The sequence below is a fragment of the Dendropsophus ebraccatus genome, chromosome 14 (assembly GCF_027789765.1).
Source record: "Dendropsophus ebraccatus isolate aDenEbr1 chromosome 14, aDenEbr1.pat, whole genome shotgun sequence".
Lineage (NCBI taxonomy): Eukaryota > Metazoa > Chordata > Amphibia > Anura > Hylidae > Dendropsophus > Dendropsophus ebraccatus.
The window spans coordinates 56,206,273-56,224,771 of record NC_091467.1 but is presented as its reverse complement, the minus strand read 5'-3'; the positions used below and the strand labels follow the sequence as shown (position 1 = coordinate 56,224,771).

Sequence of the window (18,499 nt, the reverse complement as noted above, 5' to 3'; positions counted from 1 at the left end):
CCGAAGAGATGAGTCTTCAGGGCACACTTGAAACTGAGTATTGGGTATGAGTGTGATGTCTTTAGGTAGGGCGTTCAAGAGAACTGGTGCAGCACGAGAGAAGTCTTGGAGGCGGGAATGAGAGGTTCTGATTATGGAAGATGTTAAGGTTAGATCATTTGCAGAGCGCAGAGCACGGGAAGGATGATAGGTGGAGATGAGGGAGGAGATGTATGGAGGGGCAGAGTTGTGGAGAGCTTTATCGGTGAGGGTGAGGAGCTTGAAGTGGATTCTGGATTTAATGGGTAACGGGGAGACGTCGGAATAGCGGCTGGAGAGGAAGATGAGCCTGGCTGCTGCGTTCAGGATAGACTGGAGAGGGGAGAGGAAGACCGATTAGTAGGGAGTTACAGTAGTCAAGACTGGAATGGATCAGGGCGAGAGTCAGAGTCTGAGCAGTGTCAGTGGTGGAAAATGGGCGGATTCTGGAGATGTTTTTGAGATGAAGATGACGGAAGTGTGTAATGGTGCGTTTACATGAAACGATAATTGGCCCGACAGTACGATTAACGATGTCGGAGTAACGATTTTTTTTTTCAAAACGATCACCGTTTAAACGGTACGATATATCGTACAGAAAATTCCTTTTTGCGATCCTTAAGCCTATCTCACACATTGATTAAATCGGCGAACGACAGTTCACACGGAACGATCTGCGAATTTTTGGCGAATGACAATTTGATAACATGTTGAAGGATCAAAATGAACAATTTCTCGTTCGTCGTTTGATCGTTCGCTGCGTTTACATGCACGATTATCGTTCGAATTCGATCGTTATCGCGCAAATTCGCACGATAATCGTTACGTGTAAACGCACCATAAGAGCTTGGATATAGGGAGTGAAGGATAGATCAGAGTCTAGCATTACCCCCAGACATCGAGCTTGATGCACAGTTATGCTAGTACCACAGGAACAGGACCAACAGGAAAAGTGTGCACCAATAAAACACCCTAGAAAGTAGAGGTTTTGATGGCAGCAAATCTTTGTGCCACATTTACAGATCCGTCACCACCAAGGCCTCGCAAAGCATCATCTCTGACCTCAACAACGACCAACAGAAATCGCTCTACTGGTTTCTCCAGCACTGCCAAAAAGTGAGTGTCTTAAAGTGTAACTTCCATTTAGCAGATTAAACTGTCTGGGTAAGGTGTTACATACAGATGGATACCTCTCTATAATAGAGCCGTACCATACGCTGTCCAGTGTGAGGGTCTTGTTATAATGTTCTTTTGTTGTGTGTGTGTTTTTTTTTTTATATGTAAGGGGGCATTCACTTATCCGCAGTATTCTGTTAATTGGACCTCGGAGCATTCATTGTGATGCTGGGAGCTCCCAAACTTTTAAGGGTACAAACACACGTACCTTATCCGCAGTGGATTTCTCGCTGCGGTCCCCCCAGGATCTGGCTTGCTTCAGGGACTCCCGGCTGGACGTCGCAGCAACTGATTGGCTGAGTGGGACGTCCAGACGACGGGAGCCCCAAAGCAAGCCGGATCCTGGAGCAGGTAATGTGTGTGCTCCGGCCGACGGGGGATCAAGGGGGCAGCTTTTACATACTTGCAGTGGAATGACAATCCCGCTGTATGGATTCTAATAGAAACTAATAGGCAAGTAATCCGCAGCTGATTTCACTGTGAATTTGCAGCGAGAAATCTGTGTGACGTGTGTTTGCACCCTAAATATTGATGCTACTGTACTGATATGCTGGGAGCCCTGAGGTCCGGTCTGCAGTATACTGTCCGTGCATGAACAGTAATTTGCGGACGTGTTAATGACCTCTCAGGCTGACCACACAGAGATTACATTCATCTGGTGGCTATATCTTCTGTTCCCTCACATACACTCACATGCTCAGCTCAGTTAAGCACGCTTATGTTGACAATGGGGACATGGAAAAATGGCTTTTGCCAGTCAACTGTATCTCATCCTGTTTAAGAACAAACTGATTGGGCATGTTGTGGAAGTCCAGCTGCCCAACCCGCTTCTTCACCAACTTTCCATACATATTAGATCACAGGTGTAAACTCAGGCCCTCCAGCTGTTATAAAACTACAATTCCCATCATGCCTGGACAGCCAAAGTTGAAGCTTTGGCTGGCCAGGCATGATGGGAATTGTAGTTTGTGCAACAGCTGGAGAGCCTGAGTTTGACACCCCTGTATTAGATGGTCAGCCTTGCCGCTGAAACCATACGGTGTTGCCCGCTTTAATGTATGGGGGAGATTCTTATAGCTCCTTCTACAATATAATATTAAACGATTAAAAAGATTTTGCTAATCTGAGTTGGTCCATACACGTGAGATATCTGTTGGCCCACAGGTATGTCCCTTATGAAACTGTATGCCCCATTCAGCTGGGTGGGCATGGTTTCTTTTAGTCACAATGGGGTAATAAGTAGCTGCCAGACACTTCTCATAGTGCTGGCATGTGGAGGAACACCTTCTTGACGGAAGACGTCCAGAGACTGCTGTCTTGCCTCCATACACACTGTACATTGTATTCTCCATTGTAAGAACAAATATCCATATGTGTCTGACTACTTCTCTTCCTGTTATATGAATCAGGTCACTACTTGACGATGACTTCTTTGATCAACTTGCCAAAGAAGCAGCGGAGGTAAGGGTCGACTTTAAATTTACTTCAAGATGAATGGGTTCATTTTAAACCTACTTCCTCCTTGTCAGTACCAGTTGTGGGTAGACTGGTTTGTTTTTACTTCCCCTTTGCTTTCATGTGGGATTAGCACCCCAATTCTCTGCACAGTGTTTAAAGGGGTACTTTTTTCTCCAAATGTAGTAGTGTCAGAATGCTATACAGATTTGTAAATGACTTCTATTTAAAAATCTCAAGCCTTCCAGTACTTATCAGCTGTTGTATGTCCTGCAGGAAGTGGTGTTTTCTTAAGTAAATTACAAATATAACTTGAATCTGAATCTGAACTTGAATGATGCATCTTTTCTTAAAGGCGTGCTCTGTGTCTGTCCTCTGTTGTTTCTTCTGGAAACATATATGTAAATGTACAACTCCGAAGATTACAGTCGGCTTAGCATTGGCACATGTGACATGGCCCATTGGCAGCACATCCCATTGACAAAAGGAATACATTTGTATTTAATATCATTTTAATCTCACATTTCCAGGAAGAAGAACAGAGGTACGGCATAATGCAGAGTTCTTAGTAAAGATCCAGAATAATAATTATTATTATTATTATAAAAAACAGGCATGTGGGGGAGGGGGGTTGCTGACTGATCTCATTTAAATCCCCTATGTACTTACATGTCCCCGTTTCTTTGTTTGGCCTATCAATAGTAATAATAATAAAGCTTTAAATGTGAGTGGACTAGAACACCCTGATCAGTTATCATGGGCTTAGTATTAGCATGGTGTTTTTTTTTTGTTTTTTTTTTTGTTTTTAATATCATTTTTATTGTTTTTTAACCAAAAACATTTTACAAATATCTGTCACAACAGCGGAAAAACACTCCCGCCAAAAGAACTATGCAATAGTTACCACATATATGTAAAAAAAACAACGATACAATATAGAAGATAAAACCGAGTAAGTAATAGGAGAAACTTTCTCCCCATACCCCACCCACTCACGGTCTCGAAGTAATCACATGGCTACGTATACGCATCTGGTGCTAATACCTTAAGGAACCATAACCATCAGCATGGTTTTTAGAGCTGCTCCATGTACAAGAACAAATGCTGCTTCTTCTTCTCAATATGACTTTAATGATCTGTGTTCAGGAGTCTGATGTCTCTGATGGGGACGCACAAGCCCTGCTCGAAAACCTCAAGGTAAATGTCCTTTTTTTATACTATTCATAATAAAACCCAGTATCTAATTTATGCAGAAAAGTGACTTCTAACCATATAAAAGGTCCGACACTTTTCTCTCACATATATGTGTGTGTGTTGTCAGTTTCCAGATGACACAAGCTGCATAAATACCTCGTGTGCGGCTGTGTGATCCGGCACCACCAGCTACCATCCTGCCGCAGTAAGTACAGACTGCAGCCCCACCTCCTCCAGAATGATTGACAGCTGGAGGCGGGTGGTGGCCGGAAGACACCGCAACCGCTGAAGAGTGGGATGGGAGCTGATTGTGTTGGATCACACAGCAGTGCTGATGGTGAGTATACACTGCTATAAACTGACAGGTGGAGGCAAGTGGTGGCCTGAAGACACAGCAGCGGCTGTAGAGTGGGATGGGAGCTGATGGTGTTGGATCACACAGCAGTGCTTGGGAGATGGGAAATATAGCCATATCCATATTGTCAGTTTCCTTTGCTATCGGCCATATATCTCCTGTTTACACAGGGAGATGTGTGACCTATAGCAATTAATCGTAAAGCAGCACAAGAGATGCGATCAGGAGTTTTCCCACTCCTCATCGGATTGCTGACACTTTTACACCGGCTGAATATTGGACAAAGAGTTCCTAGCAACACTCCATATAAAAGGCCTTTTACACTGTTCACTTTTCACACCTAGTATAATAATCTAGGACTTACAGGTCCCATTGATACCGGATTAAAGGGATATTAGAACAAAATAAAAGATATAATAAATGAGCTGCCGTAAAGTGTGCCAGTCTATACACGTGTGTCACGTTGATCTCACTTATGTAATGCCTGCTGGCAAGGTGCTGGGTAAACAGCGCTCTTTACTGAAGACTAGAGAATTGATTTTTACAGCTATTTCCTGAAATCTGTGCATTAGTCTGCCTCATGTAAGAACCAGAATGTACCCGGCTAGAGGAGTTTATAATGGCTGCTATCCTCTCCAGCTAGAGACTCAAAGCACATGGAGCACATTAGGTAATGCAGGTGTATTAGGATATCTCTGAATGTACCCGGCTAGAGGAGTTTATAATGGCTGCTATCCTCTCTAGCTCCTGACTCTGAGCACATTAGGTAATGCAGGTGTATTAGGATATCTCTGAATGTACCCGGCTAGAGGATTGTATAATGACTGCTATCCACTCCAGCTACAGACTCTGAGCACATTAGGTAATGCAGGTATATTAGGACATTTCTATAAAGATTCCTCATTACACCTGTGTGGATCATTGAATCTCTTTGCACACAAAAAAACTTATAGAGTAGATGGATAGAATAGTCTTTTAGAGCCAGCAGCTATCTCTCCCGACCCCTTATACACCGTGTGTGGAAGGGGACTAAGCCAATGCCAGACTTCTCTCTTCAGAACGCGAAGTTTAAAAAGTTAAGACCCAACTACCAGACCCTTTTCTCCCCTGACACCTCCTATCAGGTGTGAGTAGAGAGGCTCCCATACATATTAGTCACTGGGTTCAGTCAACATTAATGTTATATGTATAGTCGGCTTAAAGGGGTTATTCAGGATTAGAAAACGTTTAACTGTCTCCTTTAAAAACAGTGCCACACCAGTCCTCAGGTTGTGTGTGGTATTACAACTCAGATCCATTCGCTTCACTCAGCTGCAATACCTCACACAAACTGAGGACAAATGTAGTGCCGTTTCTGCAGGAACTGTGAAAATAGAAAATGGACAGGCACTTTCTGGTGTGGTATGTCAGATAAAAGAACGTGCTCATGCAAAGTAGTAAATGATCCCACTCACCTGGTGCGGTCGTGCAATACAGAGAGCATGAATAAAGTGCGGTGCAGCTCTTCGAGGACCATCCAGTCACCAGAGTGTGTGCAAATCAATCAGGGACATCGACCTGGACCAGGCAGATAAAAGAGGACCAGCCAGCCAGTCCTGTGTTTTATTCCTCCTTGTGCAGTGTGAACTGGAAGTGTCTGGTGATTATATATCCGTGTCTGAAGTGTTTTTATACTGTAAGTTACTATATTGTCTACCACAGTTATATGGAGTATACCATTTTTCCCTATAGGACTTGGACGACATGGATGCAGAGTTGTTTGAATCCCGAAAACCAAGATCGGCCCCTGCAAAGAATTCTAGTCAAGCAGCCAGCGGTGACCGGAAGAACCAAGACCAGGCAATAGGTGCTAAAAGGGGTAAGGTTTTTTTTTTCTGGTTAGACAACCCCTTTCACATCGGAGCTACCAAGACCCTGCTCCTTACCTCCCCAACAAGCAGCTGATCTTGCCGCAGTCTGAGAAACCCGGCACAGCAATTCTGTGTTCTGCCTGACAGAGCGGGTGTCTAGTGCGGAGGATCCGTGTGCCCTAAAGGGGCTGATAATGGGAAGTGCTGTCGACAACAATGTTCTTTACGAACGACCGCACAACTTATTGTTCTCACAAACCCCTCACGATCATGAGAACATGAAAGTAAATTGGCTAAAATGGGTAAATGTAGCTTTTTGATTGCGGTCCAAACGTCCTAGACATCAGCAAGCTCACTCCACAAGCGCCATTATAGCTTTATATTGAACTCACCAAATGGATCGATAGATTTCTTATTTACTTATTAGTAAAAATGTTAAAATGTTTTTAACAGCATTTAGAGATCCGCTTTACAGCAAGCCCTGTAAACATAGGCAACAATAGACAGGAGCTGTCCCACTGACATGAATGATCATCCTCTACTGTTTTATCTATCTTTTACTGTCACCTCTTGTAATGCTGTAGGGATAACTTTCCAGCAGGCTCCTCCTTATCAGCACAGACAGAACAAGAAGTCTCAGATTAGTTTTAGGCTTTTGGTGAGAATGAAAACCGTAGGATTTCAGAACTTTTTAAAATTTGAAAGAAAACTCACCAAGAGCTCTATAAAAAACAAAAAGATAGGATTATGAAACCAGCTTTTTCCCCCCCAAAACAGCGGCACACCATCAACCATTCAGCTCCATTTGGTTCAGTAGCACTGAGCCACAATACCACACACAAACAGAGGGGAACAATGGCGGTATATCTGATAGAAAGCGACCATGTTTTTCTAATCCTAAGTAACCCCTTTAAATGTGGCTTATTTTCTGTTCAACAGGGACCTCAGCACCTGAAAGCGAAAAGAAACCACAGTCTGCACCTGTTGGCCCAGTCCGACCTTACAAAAAATTCTCTTTTGATGGTGAGTGACAAGGCATGTAGGAGAAGAGAGCAGTATAATCTTCCCCTGACATGCTTGTAGTGGCCGAAAAAGTGACCTTTTTTTGGCCCAGATCTCATTTGTTGCAATGGACTCCACTGCTGCTGTCATTGGTCCATGTCATGATGGGTTATAGTCTGGGTGCTGAGACCCCCACTGATCGCTAGATAGACTTTCTATAAGTGGGGAGACAGCAGGGACAACAAGAGCTGTTCTATATGAAGAATAGGGCACAGCAAGAACATAGTAACTTCTATCAACATGACCTTTTCATGTAATTTTCTTTTATTAAAGGGAAGATTTCAGATTATTTTAGCCTAAAACACTTAAGGGGGGTTTATCAAGAACGGCATATTTATACACCGGTCTTAAATTTGGCCCCGCCCCCTTTTTCCTGGCCGAATTAACTAAGAGGCAGAGTACCCCTCTAATTCCTGTATGGTTTCAGGCAGTCATTTGTTTCAGTGCACTGGAGCACAGGGCCAGCAGCACAAAAGATGGTGGTCACAGGGGAAAAAAAGGTATTCCTGTTGCTCTTTGACTTCATGACTTTTTGGCCAAGAGCAGGAAAAATTAGAAACACTAACAGAATAATCCACAGGATATGCCATCAAATATTTTGTCCTGGACAACCCTTTTAAAGAAGTCCAGCAAAAAATTTTATTAAAGAGTTGTATTGCCCCCCAAAAGTTATACAAACTACCAATATACACTTATTACGGAAATGCATATAAAGTGCCTTTTTTCCCTCCACTTACTACTGCATCAAGACTACTCCATTCACTTCCTGGATAAAATGGTGATGTCACTTCCTGGATAACATGGTGATGTCACGACCCGACTCCTAGAGCTGTGCGGGCTGTGGCTGCTGGAGAGGATGATGGCAGGGGGATGCTTAGTGTCCCTCCAGTGCCCTGTGTCCCACAGTGTCCCCCTGCCATCATCCTCTCCAGCAGCCACAGCCCGCACAGCTCTGGGAGTCGGGGCGTGACATCACCATTTTATCCAGGAAGTGACATCACCATGATATCCTAAAAGTGAAGCCTTGATGGAGTAGTAAGTGCAGGGGAAAAAAGCACTTTATGTGCATTTCCTATAATAAGTGTATATTGGGGATTTGTATAACTATTGAGGGGTAATACAATACTTAGATAAAAAATTTTGCCGGACTTCTCCTTTAAGGCTCTTAGATGGCGTGAGACACTGTCTTAGAGGGAAAATTACCCTATAAAGGCAGTGTAAGAGCTGCTATGCATATCCTTTCTTCCCAGAATTCCCAGTGGAGCATGAATGGCCCGCAAGTCTCTCCAGGAGAAACTTAACCCCTTTGCTCCCAGAGCGCATAAGGCAGAATGATGGGCAGGTCATCAGCTGGATGTAGATTCCAAAGGACATGTACATCATTGCTGATTATATTTGGATAAAGGAGATATTATCCACTGACATTAACATAAGGTGATTTTTTTTTTTCTATTTGGTTTGTGAAAGAAGGTATAAATGATTCACTTGAAGGACTCCTGTCTGATGAAGATGATGGAACTGCAAAGAAGCCAAACCTCCTTAGCTCCAAACCTGGTCCACAACAGGCCCCTGGGAGGAGCAGTGGTAAGCTGAGCATGTAGAAGGAACTTATAGCATGAAATAAGTTACCAACTGGTTTCCTTCATATGGGCTCCTTTCATGCTATATAGCGTTATTGCAGTCTTGTGCAGTGCATATAATGTCTTGTAACAGGACTTGCCCATTCATTTCTACACTTTTACACCATACAGAAACAGCAGTGACCAGCCCAACAAGACCTTCCCCAGCTTCTCATAAGAAAACCGATGTCAATTTTGAGGAGGATGCTGATGACCTCATGGACGCTCTGGGGTTTGGAGACCATCCTGAAAGTCCTCAGAAAGAGAAGAGGTAATAAGAGCAACAATGAAACCATGCTGTTATATAATCATATACCGGCAATGTAAAGTTCAGTAGACAGCTAGCTTCTTGAAAGGGAAGTCCCGTGAAAATAAAAAAGCAAGGCAGGTAGGGGGTGCGGGAACTTAATAAACAAAGTATACTTACCAGTCTTTGTGCCTCCCGGTGTTGCTGACAGGTGCTGGCTGGAATCTGGGTATGTGAACATACCTGGCTTTTCCAGCTGTAACATCAAGGCCCAGCTGAACGATGGCTGCTCAGCCAATCAGTGACTGAGGCGGTGTCCCACCCAAGTCACTGATTGGCTGAGAGGATATTTGTTCAGCTGGGTACGTCATGTTGCAGGAGGCTGTGGCTGTCAGATGGACCAGGAAGTGGCGATACAGGGCACAATGATGGGGAAGTGCTTTGTTTATTATGTTCCTGCACCCTCTTGCAAATCTTGCAGTTTTCATTCTAACCCCTGGGCCTAACAATATTAGGCCATCCTCAACTGCAAAGGGTGCCAGTCAACTAAATTGTCCCTCGTTTGCCGTGCCATTAGAAGATACAATAAATCAAGTGGCCGGGCCGCACAAACGGTCACTGTGCATCCATTTAAATGTATTTCTATCGGCCACACCCCCCCCCCCCTGTTTACATATGGAGATGTGCGACTCATAGCGGTGTATATTGCCACAGTATAAAAGATGCGATCATCCAAGGATCGGGCTGAGCAATGTCACTTTTATACAGGCTGATTATCGGTCGAAGGAGCGGTGCTAGCAATGCTCTTGACCTCTGTAAAAGGGCCTTAAAACTCAGCAGAGACTTCCTGTTGTGTCTGTGATGGTAAGAGGAGGCTGCTGTAAAGTGATCTGCACAGCATTGCAGCATCATGTGACACCAGTAGGAAACAATAGCAGCTCTCCGTGGAATTACCTTACTAAAGGTCACAGAGCACACTCTGTAATGTTTTGCATTCATCTCAAGGGGACAGACTATGGGGGAGATTTATCAAACATGGTGTAAAGTGAAACTGGCTCAGTTGCCCCTAGCAACCAATCAAATTCCACCTTTCATTCCTCACAGACTCTTTAGACAATAAAAGGTGGAATCTGATTGGTTGCTAGGGGCAACTGAGCCAGTTTCACTTTACACCATGTTTGATAAATCTCCTGTTTATTTTTGTCTATGTCCATGAGACTTGCTGTGAAGCATGTCACTAAATGCTGTTAAAAACAACTCCGGCAATATGGCAGCCCTCATAATAATGTTCAAAAAGTGAAATGAAAAAAGAACCACAGTCAGAAAGTATTAAGAGATTAGAATAAAAGGACAAGTTTAAGTATCTTATTTCTAATCCGTAAAAGAGAATGGTGAAAGGAAAGAAGTACAATTGTATTTAGAATTGTGTCAGGAAGACCTGTGCCCAAGCCTCTGGGGTATTGCATCTACCCCCATCATCATGTATCACCTAATAGAGAAGAGAGGAGAGGAAGGAGGGTGTTGTGTATGGAGTCAAAGGGGAGTCATGCCATCTGCCACACACCTTGTAAAATGTTATCAAATATTTTCTAAGAAAACTACAGAATTTACTAATTTCTTTCATTGTGAGACACTTGGGGGTCTTTCACCAATCGGAGGTCTCACAAAGAAATACTTTATCATGATGAGACCACATCTCCTCATCCAATAGTCCGAACAGGCATATCTAGGATATGGGCTACAGTATTGTCCATATGGACTAAAAGAGTATCTAATAACCCTGTACAAGTATGAATTTATGTACAGTCCCAAATAAGATGCCAACAGTCCTCCTGGCATATACATGTGGGGTATATAAATTGTAGTCATGCCTCCTGCCCGCCATCTTCTCAAGCAGGGCATACACACAGCTAAAAGCTGATGAAGGGAGAAGCACTTTTCCTACTTTCCATGGTGAATCACAAGCTTTCTAGATGTGCAGACACACAAGCCTGTTACTGACCCCCCTGGGGTGTACTGCTCATAGAATGTATACAGCCAAGTCATATCTATAAGTTCTTTGTAGTCTTTGATCACACATGGTAGCCAAATGGCATTGTGCCAGCTGGGCAAAGCAGATCTGTCCTTGTAATATTCTGCTATTACACAGTGCACTTGGTTTGCATTGATGACCAATCTGCTCGTAAGGGGAAAGGTTACTTCTGTAATACGCTTACAATTTAAATGTTTACTAACATATTGGGTATTTTTACTTCTCCAGCTCTGCTCCGCGACCTGCACGTTCTAAGTTCGATGAGCTCCTGGGGAGGGGGACATCAGCCAAACTGCTAGAGAGGCCGCTGACTGGGGAAAAGAAAGAGTTCAAGCTGGATCCCAAGTACCAGAAAATGCCAGGTGAGACAAATGTCATCCGTATGGAGAGGATGTGATGTGTGGCTCATCAAACTAAGCACAATAATATTGAACTTTTCACAGAAAAGGAGGATTCATTAGGAGATGACGACTTTGGTTTAGGCTCCTACCAACCCACCATGGCGTTCAGCCCAGAAGGCCGACCATCTCGGCGATCATCAGTCAGGTAGTAGAAAATAAATAGAAACATATATTTTCTGTAGAGATGTTCACCATTCCTTTACCGCCTTGCACTGTTCTGCATCTTCCTTTACACTACTGTACATGATAAGTTACTTCAATGGAACTGAGTTTAAAACCTCACCCAATCTGGAGACAAGAGAGGGGGAAAAGTGGCCATGTTTTTGTAGTGCTGGATAACCCCTTTAACAATAGCTGGAAGCCAGACTGTCCCCTAGCTCTGAGATTAGAGAGGCCACATTGCTGGTTCAGTGCTGCTTTTCCGACACAGCGGTGCTCCTCCTCATCTGTTTCCCATTGATGTGAATGGGGCTGAACTGTTTCCTGTACAGTCTTTAGCTGGGGGGACTGCTGTGCAGAGAAGAGCTTTACTTATTCTACAATTATTTGATTCTTGTTTTTTTTTTTTTCACCACATTTGTCTTCTTACCAACACCCAGATTTTCTGCAGAAAGTAATGGAACCATGAAACCCGATGCAAGATCTCGCTCCACCACCCCCGTGGGCCGAAGTCCAGTAAGGGGTGAGAAGAGTGGAGCCGATTGGTTAGGTCTCAAAGATGATGATGTTCCTGACCAAACTCCTTTAAGAGAGCCTCCTCGACCCTCCACTGTCACACCTAGCTCCTCAGGACGACCACCGTCTGGAACTAAACCAGATGTTAGATCGGCCTCCCAGCCCAAAACCTCGCAGATTGATGCCCCAGCTGTGCAGCAGGATGATGAGTGGTTGACGTCTGCGTTGTCTCGGAAGAAAGCTCTAAAACAGGAAGAACAAAAAGTCCAGAATCAGAATGGTGCAAAGGAAACTCCTGTAAGCAGGTCAGTAAGACTGAGCCATTATCTGCATTTTCTATATTGCATATTATGTACTGATCCTAGATTAGAGGGAGCGATCATGGCAGGTTTCCAACATCTCTGCATAATTTATATACCTGATTTACTTGTAATATTTATACCTATGTTAAACCTGTTGCCTGGATATTGCGTAACAAAGTGCTGTCAATGTAACATAGTTCTTGGGTAAGGATATATTTCCTTTCACTTAGCTGTCCGTGACTGCAATGTGCTAAAAAAATACTTTTATGTTGCAGTGAAGTGCCAAAGAGGCGGGGCCCAAGGAGTTGATCTGTTTGGGCCACACCTCTCTGGCACTTTACAGCAGCATATTTTTTATGGCAGAATTCTAACTGCATCTGCTGTATTCTTATTGGTTATTACCTTATACTGCACAATAGATACATTTGGTTCCATTTAATATCATGTCTTGGTGGATCTGTCTGATCCCGGCTATTCATTAACGTGGAGCTACATTATATTTAGGAACTAGGTTCTCTGAATATGTTAAATACAGGGGATATCGCATTGAATATGTTAAATACAGGGGATATCGCATAAGTTCAGCTATTACCTTTATGCATTTGTCTCTATTCATTTCTGTATTGGAATTGACATCCACCTATTGCCCATCATGAGTAGTAGTAAATTTGTGGACACTGCACCCCTGTAGCAAGAAGTATTTCTAGCACAGCTCACCACTATAGTTTGCTACTTGTCCCCTCTGCTATATGACTGGAACAAGTATGACTGACAGTGTCATTTATACATTAACTCTTTTGTAGTTTAAAATCATCTTACTTTTTTACACAGTGGTCCTGTAATGTCTGTAAGCACCATCCAACAGTCAGACCATGGCAAGACCATTCCAGAGACCACCCCAGTCTTACCAGAGGTATCTGGGTAGGTGTTATTGTGCGTCAGCCTTTTGTATCTGTATATAATACTTTTTGTAAGTCAGCCGTGTTAATGAAATCACTGATTCTTCTATCACAGGACTCCTTTACCCTGGGAGATTCCTGCAAAAGCACCGTCCACCGTCACTCCCATATCGTCCAGACAAAAGGAAAACCCTGTTCCAGGTACCATGCCTAGCATTATCCTACCTGTTACTTAAGTGTTACTGTCAGAGAGACATGTCAAAAGTTTTCATCGGTCAGGGTCTGAGTGTTCAGATCCTGACTGATCGTGAGAGCGAGCCAGCAGAAGACAGCCGCTCACAATCTGAACACTCAGACCTGGACCCATCAAAACTTGACATGTCTCTCTGATGTGTGAAAAGTTTTTTGTAACGACAGTAACTTTTTAAAGGTTTTAGTATTTCTATCTTTCAAATCAACTGGTGTCAGAGAACTATATAGATTTGTAATTTACTTCTATTAAAAAATCTCAAGTCTTCCTATACTTATTAGCTGCTGTACGTCATGCAGGAAATGTTTTATTTTCAATCTGACAGTGCTCTCTGCTGACATCTCTGGCCGAGACAGGAACTCTTAAGAGAAGAAAGAATCCCCATAGAAAACCTTTCCTATTCTGAAAAGTTCCTGTCTCGGCCAGAGATGTCAGCAGAGAGCACTGTTTCAAATTGAAAATAAAACAACATTTCCTGCATGACGTACAGCAGTTAATAAGTATGGGAAGACTTGAGATTTTTTAATAGAAGTAAATTACAAATCTATATAACTTTCTGACACCAGTTGATTTGAAAGAAAAAGATTTTCCCTGGATAACCCCTTTAAACCCATTTAAATCTCCATCTTTGCACTTCTCTTTTTTTTTTTTACAGCTCCTTCAACGGTTCCTGTAGGAATTACCAGAGATAGAGTTCAGGTTGGTCACGAATAATCGTAACTATCATGTTGCGTCATCATGGTACCTGCTCAAGCACCCTCCAACTCAGCAGCCCACTGTTGCCACAGCAACAGAATTATAGTTGCCCGTAAACTATTTGCAATACTATTTTTATAGGATTTACCACTGTTGGTAAAGCCGGCACCAGAGCTCACACTCATCACATTGTTCTTTCTGCCTGCAGCCAGCTACTGTTCCATCTAAGATCCAAGAAGACAAGATGTACTCTCACAGTGATGTCTCACCCAACAAGTTACTGGATCTGGAGGCTCAGGTATGAAATTCAGTGCTATATAAACTAGAAAGGAGGTGCAAACACTGCAAATAAAAACGGAAACGTTTTATGACATCCATTACAGGCCCGAAAACTAAAGCTGGAGCGTGAACAGCAAAATCTGTTACTGGAGACATTGCAGCAAAGGCATAAAGAAGATCTTGATCTAATAGAGGATGCACACAGGTAGCTGAGATGTATAGTCATGACTACAGCTCGGTGTCAGTGAGTGACACACTGAAAGCACCACTGATTATTACATCAGTACATTTTTTTTTTCTCACATAGAGATACATAATTTTGTCTTCCAAGCAATTTTTTTCCCATCTTTTTTTCATAGAAACCGCTTGAGGTTACTAGAAGAATCCTTCCGTCAGAGAGAGGAACGTCTACGCCAGGAAAACCAAGAGCTTTCTGCGCAGTACATCTCCCGCTGTAAGAGTGCCGAGCAGGAGAAAGCAGAATTGCTGACCCAGTATCAGAAAAAAATCACAGAATTTCAACAAGAAAAGGATACAGAAATAGAAAGGATACGAGAACTTCAGAGGTAAAGAGGAAAACTGGATAAAACTTTGAACCCTATTACACGGTATAGACTCGGTAAACAAGCGCCAATCTAGCAGATCAGCGCTCGCTTCCAGGGACATGTCAGAACGTTTGCTGTAAGGTTAGTGCAGATAAAAGTGGTTCATACATTATCATCGATTCCTAATCCTTCAGGTTATCGGTCCAGGAAATGTGTAAAGATCATGAAGAACAGCTGCAGCGACTCAAACGCCTGAAAGATCAGGAAATCGATGCAGTGACCAGCGCTTCTTCACACACAAGGTTTGTCTCTTCTGCATGACCCATGGGTTAAACTGATTACTTTTATGTGGGTATAGGGGTGCTTGGGTGCAGAAATGTGGTCTGAAAGTGGCCATACGCATACATACCATACAAATAGCTTCTGACAGACACGGCCCAGAGGACGGGCATGCTTTAATCCATCACAAATTATCTGCTGTTGACATTTGGCAAGCCCCCATACACATTAGATATTTAAACTGACTCTGTACCCACAATCTGCCCCCTCCTGACCACTTGTAATGTCGGATAGCTGCTTTTACTCAAAGATCTGTCCTGGGGTCCGTTCGGCAGGTGATGCAGTTATTGTCCTAAAAAACAACTTTTAAACTGGCAGCCCTTTGTCAAATTGGCGTGGCCTAGAGTGTCTATGCCCAGGCTTGCACCGCCTCTCCGTCCCTCCCCAACCTCTTCACCATTAGGGAATCCATGGGCAGGTTTTTTTCTATTAATCACTTGTCTGAACACTGCACAGGTGCCTTAACGATCTAACACATGTGCAGAGTTCTTACAAGTGATGAATAGGAGAGTACCTGCCTGGAGCATTCCTAATGATGAAGAGGGTGGGGAGGAGGGACGGAGGGCTGGTGCAAGTCTAATGCATAGACACTCTAGGCCACACCAATTTGACACAGGGCTGCAAGTTTAAAAGTTGTTTTTTAGGACATTAACTGCATCACCTGCTGAACGGACCCCAGGACAGATCTTGGATTAAAAGCAGCTATAAGAAGGTACAAGTGGTTTGTGGCGGTGGGGGGCAGATTGTGGGTACAAAGTCACTTTAACTGTATACAAATGTTCATAGATACACATCTAATGAAATGTTTTTTTTATAGTGATAGGACATATGATTTTATTTGTTTTATCGTTCTCAGGTCATTAAATGGAGTCATTGAGCAGATGGAATCTTTCTCTCATAAGCTCAGTGATCTGTCTGTAAGAGTTGAGAGCACCCAAGTGAACACATCCCAGGAGCTAGAGCTGGGAGCACGTCAGAGAGAAGGGCAGCTGAGAGGTATGGCAGCAAATTATAAGCTAGATCTGATCATATGGCCATGTTATAGGGGGTTTTCAATGTCAGGTGAAAAAAGAAAAATACTGTAGAAGCTTATAGCATTGCTCACCTGTCTGTCCCCGTACTTAAATTAACAAAAATCTATTTGTCCTGTGTGTTTGTGGATCTCTATCTACAGTAGATAACAATTTTCCTTCCTGGTTGAATAGTCGTTTAGTACCTCAATTCCCAAATAAATCCCATTGCTTTCCCACAGATGTTCATCACAGTCCTCCTACCCTGATCTCCCACAGCACTTGCATGTCTGCCCTCCCACAGCACTCCTGCCCTCCCACAGCACTTCTGCCAGTTCCCTGCCCAGAGTTGCTGCAGAACATTACTCTACACAGCAGACTCTTTTCACATTTCAAGTTCCTGTCTGGTAAATCAAGCAAAACTATGCTGACACCAGTTCTGTTAGTTATATATTTTGTGAAGAGAAAATTTCTGAGCCATTGGAGACAACTATTAAAATATTGCTCCTATAAACTAACACTGTTTGCAAGTAAGCCGATATAGTTTAGCCGGTATCCTACAACCCTACAAGGTAGAAACCATTTGCCTCACAATAGAAGAAGAAAATTCCAAAATTCCAACATAGGAATAAATGCTTGGATAACAACCCCTCTCCAGCAATCTTATGGTGCGTTTACACAGAAAGATTTATCTGACAGATTTTGGAAGCCATAGCCAGGAATGGATTTGAGAAGAGGAGAAATCTCAGTTTTTCCTTTAGGACCTGTTCTCTGTTCATAGTCTGTTCCTGGCTTTGGCTTCAAAAATCTGTCAGATAAATCTCTCTGCGTAAAGGCAGCATAAGGCTACGTTCACACAGAGCAAAAGGAGCGGATTACGCAAGGAAATATTTCCGCCTGAAATCAACTGACGCTGAATTCCGAGCAGAATATAAGCAGAATGCAAGCAGAATCCCTGCGTATTCTGCTAGGAAAGTGTTCAGCTCGTAATCAGCTCTTGACAAATTCAGCGCGGAATACTCGAGGAATCCGCGCTGAATCCGCATGCATTCAGCGCTGAAATTCAGCGAGTATTTGGTGAGTAAACTAGACTATACCAGAACATATACTAGAATCCTCCTCCCCCCCTTTTCCCCATTTCCGCGCTGATTCAGCGAGTAATTTCCGCTTGTATTACGCTTGTATTCCGCGCTGAATCCGCGCTGAATCCGCGCTGAAACAGAAAATCAGAGCCCCATTGATTTGTATAGGCTTCCGCTAGCGGAAGAATGAACATGTTCATTCTTCTGGCGGAAAGCGGATTAGTTCAGTGCGGAAATTCCACTGTGTGAACTGCAGAGCAGAATTTCCATTCAACACAATGGAAATTAGCTCTGCACCTATTTTAACGGCTGAAATTTCAGCGCTGATTCAGCGCAGAAATTCAGCTGCTTTTGCTCAGTGGGAACGAGCCCTTAGGCTATGTTCACACTACGTATATTTCAGTCAGTATTGTGGTCCTCATACTGCAACCAAAACCAGGGGTTGATTAAAAACACAGAAAGGATCTGCTCACACAATGATGAAATTGAGTGGATGGCCGCCATATCACAGTAAATAACGGCCATTATTTCAATATAACAGCTGTTGTTGTAAAAAAACAGCAAATATTTGCCATTAAATGGCGGCCATCCACTTAATTTCAACATTGTGTGAACAGATCCTTTCTGTGTTTTTAATCCACTCCTGGTTTTGGTTGCAATATGAGGACCACAATACTGACTGAAATATACGTAGTGTGAATCCAGCCTAATACTGTAACCAGACCAGGGGGACTCTGGCACCTGGCCAAAAAATTATTATGGGCTGGAGAAATATAAAAGAGAAGTACTATTCACGTGTCCCGCTCCTGTATCCCCGGCCGGCTGTCTTCTTAGCTCCCCGCCGGCTACGTCACGACCAGGTTGACGGATGCCCTGACATTTTGGTCAGTCTGGATCTGGGTAATTGGATTTCTATTGATGGCTAGGAAGAGCCAGGAGAAGCAAGTGGCAGGGCACTGCTCTTTTTGTCTCGCTGCAGGAGATGGATTCTATAGTAAGCCTATTAGACAGAG

At 43.3% G+C, this 18,499-nt stretch overlaps 1 protein-coding gene across 3 annotated transcripts in view; it reads left to right on the top strand.

Moving 5' to 3' along the window:
- Positions 1-18,499, top strand: part of FBF1 (Fas binding factor 1) — a 37,985-nt gene that overhangs the window by 3,628 nt on the left and 15,858 nt on the right. The window contains exons 4-21 of one of the 3 annotated variants that reach the window (XM_069951755.1): positions 1,041-1,134; positions 2,604-2,655; positions 3,796-3,846; positions 5,930-6,056; positions 6,988-7,071; positions 8,581-8,694; positions 8,862-9,000; positions 11,237-11,370; positions 11,452-11,554; positions 12,009-12,389; positions 13,218-13,307; positions 13,401-13,486; positions 14,191-14,234; positions 14,440-14,529; positions 14,615-14,715; positions 14,870-15,076; positions 15,250-15,357; positions 16,251-16,390. In XM_069951755.1, coding sequence (XP_069807856.1) covers positions 1,041-1,134; positions 2,604-2,655; positions 3,796-3,846; positions 5,930-6,056; positions 6,988-7,071; positions 8,581-8,694; positions 8,862-9,000; positions 11,237-11,370; positions 11,452-11,554; positions 12,009-12,389; positions 13,218-13,307; positions 13,401-13,486; positions 14,191-14,234; positions 14,440-14,529; positions 14,615-14,715; positions 14,870-15,076; positions 15,250-15,357; positions 16,251-16,390 — 2,145 coding nt within the window. Of the gene's footprint in view, positions 1-1,040; positions 1,135-2,603; positions 2,656-3,795; positions 3,847-5,929; positions 6,057-6,987; positions 7,072-8,577; positions 8,695-8,861; positions 9,001-11,236; positions 11,371-11,451; positions 11,555-12,008; positions 12,390-13,217; positions 13,308-13,400; positions 13,487-14,190; positions 14,235-14,439; positions 14,530-14,614; positions 14,716-14,869; positions 15,077-15,249; positions 15,358-16,250; positions 16,391-18,499 lie in introns of all 3 variants that reach the window. The other 2 variants (XM_069951754.1, XM_069951756.1) reach the window with 2 other exon arrangements.